Source organism: Callorhinchus milii, unplaced genomic scaffold (assembly GCF_018977255.1).
Source record: "Callorhinchus milii isolate IMCB2004 unplaced genomic scaffold, IMCB_Cmil_1.0 Scaffold3, whole genome shotgun sequence".
NCBI classification, from domain to species: Eukaryota; Metazoa; Chordata; class Chondrichthyes; order Chimaeriformes; family Callorhinchidae; genus Callorhinchus; species Callorhinchus milii.
In genome coordinates, this window is record NW_024704744.1 from 35,904,543 (window position 1) to 35,913,666 (window position 9,124).

A 9,124-nucleotide genomic window follows, 5' to 3' on the forward strand; every position below is an offset into this window, starting at 1 on the left:
CTCCTTGCAAGCACCCTGAGACAATTGCAACCAATACATCAATTAGGCAAACAGATGGCAGATGACTCTGACCTCCCTGATCAGTAGGCAATTTCCAGATCATTCCACCTCACTCTACATCACTAAATCTCAAGCCACTCAACAGAAGACGAACATAATTTAGATCCCTTTCCCTCGCCCAAGCGAATGCGGTCACTGAATTTCCCAATTTTCAGGCAATAAGATCCATCAGGCAGCAAAACATCTCTGAACTTGGAATATCCCTGGGATTTGACAGCTTCCTTCTGAACTTTGGGTTTTCTGTTTAGAAAACTGAAATCCCTTAAATGTTTTTTTAACTAAAACTCCTCCACTGTGCAGTAGGGATGGCCATTCACCTCAATTCCTTCAAGGCAACAGTGATTAAGCTAATACACAAACAGGGTAGGTTTGTGTCCAACATGTCCATGTCCAACAAGTCCATTTTCCTGCAATTACAAATTTCTAGCCAAGATCTTGACTCCCAAACTGGGCACCATTTCCCTGATTAAGACCATGCAAATCAACTTAATCTATGTATTTGATGTGGCAGCTTCCACATCTGAAGATGTCACAAAGTGCTTCACAGGAAATATTGTAAAAAAGTGTAGTGACTGTGAAACCTTCAGTTTGTATGGCTCAGCTGCATGCTGTAAAGATTGCTGAATTATGCTATTTTATGGTGGACGAACCAATCTTTTTACTCGAAAAGCACAATTTTTTCTTCTGGAAAATATAACTAAATAATTTAATAGCTCAGTGGGCTTTATTGTACTGGATCCCTAAAAATATTTGCCATTTTTTGCCAGCTGTTTCTCGCAGAAATATTTTCCAACAGAAAATATTAGGCTGTGTATTTACAGTACTTCAAGTTGACAGCATTGTTGAGTGATATTGCAGGATAGCTGCTGGCAATCACGAATCTGTCTGCTGCAAAATGAGAACAATTCACTACAGTATTCAATCTGTCAAAAAACAAAGAAAAAATTTAATCAAAACCTTCAGACATGCAGTAATGGTTGTACTATACAGACAGAGCAATGTAAAGAGCTATTTCCCATCAAAACACACAAGCGTCAAATTAAAAAGGAGCCCGTCAGAAATTGGGACTGCGTTTTAGTCATTTGTCCCTCTCACAAGATACTGGAAAAGAATGGCAATGTTAGTTCCCTTTTCAAAGTAGGGCTTGTTCTGATCACTATTGCCTGTTTTCTTACAGGTTAACTCTTGAACTTGACAATAAGGTTCTAAAAACATCTACAAACAAAAAAACAGTTTATAGTATCCATAACTAACCCTTATATAGTCAGTTGCACATCTTCCCATATTCTGGAAAATATGGCTGCTTTATTATCCTTTATCCATTAAAAGCATTATATATCATTTTCAACAACAATTTTGCTTTACATCAACACACAGTGTTGCAAGAATCACTTCTACGGCCAGTTGAATGTCCTTCCAGTGATCTGATAGAACTTCTGATTGAAAGGATGAAAAAACTTGTGCAGTTTGTTGATGACGGAGGGATCCACTTCAGGATGTATCCGTCCCTTGCTGCCGGCCAGACACTTGTTAAACACAATGTTAAACCGCAGACAGTAGAACCCCCTTGTAGCATTAAAGTACAAGTTATACTGACTTATTCGTGGAGGAAGATTCAGGAACTTCTCCACCAACTGAAGTTCAGGTAAAGGCTCTGTTATGAGACGATCACCATCTACAATGTGAAATTGTTCGATGGGAAAGAACTTCAACCATCTCTCCAGGTGCTTTGTGTATATACTAGTTCTCACAGCCTTGTATTTAGTGTTTACCTCACAGGTGGTGGGATCAATTGCTAACTTCTCAAACTTGTAGTATGTTTTATTCTTCCTTTCCTTCCCCTCCAACACCTGAGTGTAGTCGGAAATAGCTCGAGTGGTCGGCTCTCGCACAATGATCAACAGTTTGATGGAGGAGTTCATTTTGTAAATTCTTTCGGGGACTTCCTCTGTGATGAAATATGCTGGGCTTTTCTCGATGGTGATTTGGTACGGGTAAGAGAAGGGCATCTTTTTTCTGTACCACTCCATTCCCTTGGCATAGTTCTCATCGTTATCAAAGAAATGGATTTCCTGGGAGGCTTTGACTACGGCTGGGTGTAAGTTCAGCATTTCCAGCAGGGCCCGCGTACCACCTTTCCTCACACCTATAATAATGGCCTGAGGAAGCTGCTGCACCATGTTGTGTAGTCTGATTTGTTCTTTTGTTACATTACCTCTTCGTAAATCATGCGACAAGCCTCGCTTGGACTGTAAAGCACGAAGCATGATTTGATCTTGGTCGTGGTTCCCGAATTGACCTTCTATGGGACATGCGGGCTGGAGTCTGCAATAAAATAAGCACAGTCAGGATGTATCAGAACCAAAATGTTACCCTATATTTTTCTTCCAGATACTTATGAAAGGCGCTATACAAATGTAATCTTGTTGTTGTTTACATGCAATGCATTTTTGATCGCAGCCAAGAAATTCTTAGGTGGCAAAATACAACTGTCTATTGTATTTACTACATTGTATTCGCTATAGTTTAACCTCAATGATAACTACAAAGGAGGAGTAATTGCAACAATGTTGTATTTGTTACAGTGCCTATAATATTAAAATATCTCAAAATGCTGTAGTGTGGTGACTGTATCTATAGAAATGTAGCAAATTTGGTTACATCAGGGTTCCACAAACAGCCAGGAGATGAATGATCAATTTATTTGGAGGTTTGTTGACTAGGACACCAGGAGTAACTCCCTGCTGTATTATAACCATGGGTTCTTTTAACATCCGTCCGAACAGGGACCTCAATTTCATATCTCAACCCAATCACGGCATCTCTGACAATTCAGCTATCCTTCAACACAGCACTGAAGTATCAGCCTAGACTGTTGGTATATGTGAAAATATTAGTTGGACTTCATTCTTTATAATCTTTTATTAATACTTTTATTTACACTGACAGTTATCCACTGTTCAACTAAACTAACTGTGTTTCTGTACATGGGTACACTGGACCCGCTGTGGAGTCCTGTAGCTCAGCAAGAGATCTGAGTTCAATTTCCAGCAGGGCGAAATGTTGGGCAACATTTCTCCGCACGCCTCTGTTTACCTAGCAGTAAGTAGGAACCCGGTTGTTAGTCGATTGCAGATCGCTTTTCTGGGGATAATAATCCTTCAAAAAGACAATAATAATTTGGTCACTCAATCCACGACTGTTTGTGGGACACTGCTGTGCGCAATTCGCTGCTGTGTTTCTCCTACAAATATACAGTCAATTCACTTTACAGTATATTCTGTGAAGTACTTTGAGACATCTAGAAGACGTGAAAAGCGCTATATCAAATGCAAGGATTACACTATATGATTCACATTATCTGCAATTTTGACTAAGCAATAAAATAATTATTGTTGACTCACTTTTTGGGCTAGCTTTTCTATGAGGTTTGTGCTGCTACAACTTATAGTGCAAATAAAATCCAAATTGTATAGACAAGCTAGACTCCAATACCTCACACGAAAAGCCCTCAACAAGAATCCATGGGCTCAATCTCAGAGGGTGAATAGATAGGATAGGTTTAAACCATTTTATCCAGAGTGTTGTTATTACATGGAACAGTCTAACCTAGGTAGTAAATTGCATGGAAAGTTTCAAGAAGGAATTGAATATACAGTATATTTTTAAGGGGCATGGGGGACATGTGAGACAGGGAAAGATTTGAAACCTAAACTAGCAAGATGGACTGCAAGGTCTTTTTTNCTGGACTGTACATTCTTATTTTCTTTGTAACAAAGCACTGTTGTTTAACAATACTGACTCCTCATAATGTATGAGTATAACACAAAGAAATAATCTCTCCCTAAATGAAGTTCAGTATGACTTTGGTCCTTACTTAAAATGTACAGTTGTACTCCGGGAAAAAAGATTAGCATGGCAGATGATAAAGAATGTATTTTCCCCCTTCATAAATTAGAAGCAATCCAGCAGATAGAGTGTTTAAAACATTTGCTTCACAGGTTGTGGTGGCTGAAGTGATAATTAACACATCAGTCTACCAATTAAATGTGACACATTTCATTGTATTTCAGCCAAACTGCTGGCACCTTGAGGAAAGAGATGTCCTTCTTTTCCCACGATCAGCATGTCCTTTTATAAGCTTAGTGAGGTTGTGCTACAAGAATCATAAATTGTAGTGGAGACTGCAGCCTATTCACCAACTTTGCTACCTGAGAGAAGAATGTGTTAAATTTAACAGCTCTGATGGCAGAGATAAAACAGGGACAATTTAGAGACAGGCCAACATCTATTACAGTAATATTAAATAATTTATGTTCAATTTCTCTTGAAGCTATTTAGCATACAGACCTCATTTATATGTTCCAGCATATTAATTTTTATTTCTCACAAATAGGTCTGCTCTGAATATCACTCAAAATGGATTAACTCAGCATATAAATGGAAACATTTTTGTCCCTATTTGTCGGTGCTTTCTGTGCAAATTTAACCTTTGATTTTCTTCATTACACAGGTATGTACAGACACAGGAAAGGATACTGAAACCCATCTGCTCGATCCCAATGTAAACAAAAATCATATAATCTTCTAGCTTTCATATCCCTCAATTAATGTCTGCATCAAATTACTTTGTTATTCTCTTTTTGAATTTCTGACCCAATCTTCCTCCACCATCAACATGGGAAATTAATTCTAGTAATTAATGTAACTGGCTTCCCTCTTTAGAATTTGAGTCCATCTCCTCTTATTGTAAACAAGGAACCGTATATTTCTCTTGTATATTCTGAAAAATGACTTTCACCGCAACCGAATTATTGGGTCGATGGAGGGGGTGATAGTATTTGAAATCACATCACCAAATTCATTTCTTAGTTACTATCTTCCAATTCTTGCATATGCTGGGAACAGCAAAATAATAGATCAGGAGAAATGAGATGCCAAGGTCTTTGACAAAGAACTAGTACAAAATATTGTCTGAGGTGAACAATGGCATTATGTCAAGGACCATCACGATTTTATCTGTGCATGCGTCAAAATGATTAATTATTCAATAGAACGAGCTAGGATTTCTATAGCTTTGGTAGCAACTGGTATTTTGTTTTGCACGAGATAATCCCTCCAATTGGGGGTTGCAGCGATCAAGGGCATGTGCCTTGAGATAGGTCAGGATTTACTAAAAGCAACGTGAGCTGGGACAAGAGCCAGCAAACGATCAAAGATTGAAAACATGTGCAGGAAGATTCTTAAAAGTGGCTGGATGAAGAATGACCTCTCTTCCCAAGTTTGTAATTATGCATAAAATACTATGTTGGCTTGTGAACAACTGAAATTGCTCAATTAAACAAATCAATTCAACAAGGAAAGCATTTGGGATGAATATTCAGTTTGGAAAAAAATCAATCTTATTGTGCAGCAGTTATCCAGTTAGTTTCACTCGTGGAGTTACTTATCATTACTCATTGTGGATCATTAGATATATTCTCCATAGTTTTACCTGGTCCAGCAGTAAATCTAATACTGCCTACCCCAGGGAACATTGCATAGCAAGTATCGAAACTCTATACAAGTTGGAGAAATGGCTAGACTATAAGTAAATAACTAGGAAACTGTGCACTGTGACTGCCATCATTCTACTGACAATAAATGGATACCTATAAATTACTGGCCATTAGAACTGAAACCAAAATGGGCAGAATTATGATAATTTGGGTATGTCAATTTGATTCCTTTAGTAGCACTCTTGCCTCCGGGTCAGAAGATTGTGGGTTTAAACCTCAAATCTGGCCTTGATCTTATAATCTAGGGTTGAAACTGCACTGCTGTCCTCAGGGAGAGCTGAATTGTCAGAAGTGTCATCTTTCAGATGAATGATTATTTAGTGGTCCCATCTGTCTGTTCTCCAGATGGACGTTATCTTCAAAATGGTTTCTCTCAGCAGTCAACTCCGCAATTACACCACCCTCTATTCCTTCTAAGTTCTCTTTTAGATCTGTTAGTGGCTATCATATATGTATGCCCTCTTGTTACGGACTCGCCATTACTGGAAATAGTCTATTTATGTTTATCTTCTCAAACCCTTTAAGAATTTTAAACATTTCTATCGTCTCACCTTCAGTTACCTCATGGCTGTTTGTAATATTGGCTGCTGTATTTGCCTACATAAGCTGGCATTACACTGGACTGGCTAGGCTTAACTACACCAACACTCAACTCGCTGGACACCCCATCTGTTTCTTACCCAGGCTGTAGACTATCCAGAACTCTGAAGCCTGTGTTCTCCCCCTTACCTAACCCCCTCTCTTCACTCAGTTCCACTGGCACCCCATCCCTTAGGGATAGAGTTGAAGATCCTCGTTCTCACATTCAAGTCCTCTCTATGATCTTGTCCCCACCTTACCTATTGGTGGGTGGATTTTCAGCTATTCTGCCCTACTCTCTGGAACTCCATCCTGACTCACCACCCACCCAACCCCCACTGCCCCTTGTTCAAGGTGCATCTTGAGATGAATCTCTTTGACTGCGCTTTCAGTCATCTGTCCCCTCACCACTCCCTAGGGTCCCATCTCCAGCCGTCAGTGTCAAGTGTTTTGAAACGTCCTCCCAATGTGAAAGTTGCTATATGAACATAAATGTTATTGGATTGCAATTACTTGTGATGCATTTTGAGATGAAATATGTTCTTCTAATTCTCATTTTAGTTACAATATTATTAGTAGATAATTAACTGCAAATGAGTGCACCAATAGAATTTACCATGGATTGCAGTTAGCTCCTGAATCTACCCACAGCTACTCCAGCTGAGATCCTGTAACTCAGCACAGAGAAGCGAATGGCTTCATGTAGACTCTGAACATAACATCCTTAATTAAAAATGGTAAAAAAACTTCCATTTGAGACTAGATTTACTGTAACATTTTAGTATGTTCAGAACTTTGCAAATTGTTGAATTTAGTCTTAAATCTCAACTTGTTTTTTTGTAGTTCTTAAAGGAACTTATAGAAAAACAGCTTCAATATTGTGGTTGTATTTAAGAAAATGCTAATTTGCTCGAAAATGCAACATAAATAGAGCTTTAGGCACTAAAGTTCAGCAAGAGATGAATGTTAACCTCTGGACATGGCATGCTCAGTGCTAATATCATACTTTCTGAATCATGTCACCAAACCAAGACTGGTTCAATCTCAGATTTTCACAGAAGCAGTGAAACAAAATGGGAATACCCACCTCTGTTCAGGGAAAGGGAAAATAACAGACTTGCTATGTTGCATAAATAAAAATGAAAGAAATTAGCTTAAATCATATTAACATGATGTAAGTTTATGACACGCAACTGGCATGACTGCATTAAATTTTCATATAAATTATTGAACACATCTGCCTTACAGAACAATTACAGAAATGGATTTCATATAAGATTTACTGACTCCAATCATAAATTACAATGTTCTATTTATCGTGAGTCAATGAAGTAGATCAATTTCCTTCTCAATATCTAACTGTCCTCTTTTGCTGCTATTGATTTACTATTCTTGCATTTTTTTCTTTTCTTCCGTCAGCTGTGACTTATTTATATATAGGAAGCTTCAAAGTGCTGTTCTCCAAATCAATTTTCTTTTAAGAATCCTCTGGACAAACATTATCTGATCCAACCAAAGTCAAGCTGCTCTATATCACTGTGCAAAACAACTCAGTTTGAGTTTCAATTGATAAGATCCTTCCAAACAGCATTAGGTCAATTGAGGCTTAGAGTTTAAGAAAAATGTTGCCTTGTGCGAAAAATTATTGTTGTGAAGAAGTGCAGCCTGCTGATAGATATACAAAAAAATTGATTTACATAATATTCTACACTCCCTCAATCCAACAAAGGAAAAATAAAACAGAACAAAATTGGGGTAGGACATCTTAATTCTTGCTGATCACACCTGAGATGTTGGATGTCAGACAGGATTAGCCAGTTTGAGTTGTGAACTCAGGTTGTGTGTAAAAACTATCATTTGAGATTAAGCCTTGTGTCACTGTGGGAATGGGGTTGGTGGGTGTAAAACTTATTCATTGAGCCATTAACACCACAGCTTTAAAGATGGAATCCCCCTCTAGCCCAATCTAAAATGGCAGAACAGGCAAAATTATGCTAGCCTGTTGTGCCATTTTAGATTGGGGTAGAGGGGGAATCTATCTTTAAAGTTGTAGAGTCAATGGCCCAACTGTTTTTTCTTCACTTATATAAATGATCTGCATTCAACACCAACAACTTGCATATTATGATGCCCTTCAAGTGGGTAGCATTTCAAGTGCTTAACAGCAGTACGGTTTGAAGGTGATCAATAAATCCAGATCAATAATTTTGGATGCAACAAGAATGTAGAACAAAATGACATAGGTTTAGATTTGTAAAGAGAAATTTCAGGACAGATACCAGTTAGTTTTCTTGACAGAGGGTAACCAACTACTAGAACCAGCTATTAGGAATGGTAGGAGAGGCCAGGATACTAGACTCATTTAAAAAGCAGCTTGATGCAATGAAACAATGTGGTGGGTGTTCTAGGGGGCCATGATTGGATGGGTCAAGGGGCATTTCCAGACCAGTCGTGTGAACTTGTGACGATCATGAGCTGGGAGGAATTTTAGATGTCACGAATGAGATTTATGATAGATGGAAACACATTTTTTAACCATTGAATGCAGTTAAAACAACTAACCTATCCAAGCTCCCAACTCTGGCAACTATGTATAAGAGACTTCCAACAGCAAGACTGCCCAGCACAAAGAGCTTCTGTCTCAGCACCGCCTGCTGTTTGAATAGCATGGCCCTCCATCAATCTTCAGGACTGCTTCTTCAGCCTGCAGTGATCAGAGAGAAAAAGCACCAATGAGAAACACGGAATCCTATGGAATAACATTAATTAACAGTCAGTTGATCAATCATTTGTTGTTTTAAAGGTTAAGCAAGCCTCCTCTTAAAGAAAGCAAAGCCATTAGATAAATAGATCAATATTGTTTCTCCTGTAATGAAGAACAATAATTCAGTGTAAAGGTTTCAGGAGGTGTCCATTAGTTGTTCAGG

The 9,124-nt window shown here is 38.4% G+C and overlaps 1 protein-coding gene across 1 annotated transcript; it reads right to left on the reverse strand.

Moving 5' to 3' along the window:
* Nucleotides 1–1,454: 1,454 nt before the first annotated feature.
* LOC103182576 (heparan sulfate glucosamine 3-O-sulfotransferase 5) lies at nt 1,455–8,866 on the reverse strand. Its single transcript, XM_007899640.1, has 2 exons — nt 8,760–8,866; nt 1,455–2,385 (listed from the first exon to the last, which is right to left on the reverse strand). Exons 1-2 carry the CDS (start codon nt 8,864–8,866, stop codon nt 1,455–1,457), a joined length of 1,038 nt encoding a protein of 345 aa, XP_007897831.1.
* Nucleotides 8,867–9,124: the final 258 nt, after the last annotated feature.

Coding starts and splice junctions, on each gene's coding strand:
- LOC103182576 (XM_007899640.1), bottom strand. CDS start 8,866: ATGCTATTCAAACAGCAGGCGGTGCTGAGACAGAAGCTCTTTGTGCTG. Junction 2,386..8,759: donor AGAGTTGGGAGCTTGGATAG/GTTAGTTGTTTT, acceptor ATTTTATTGCAG/ACTCCAGCCCGCATGTCCCA.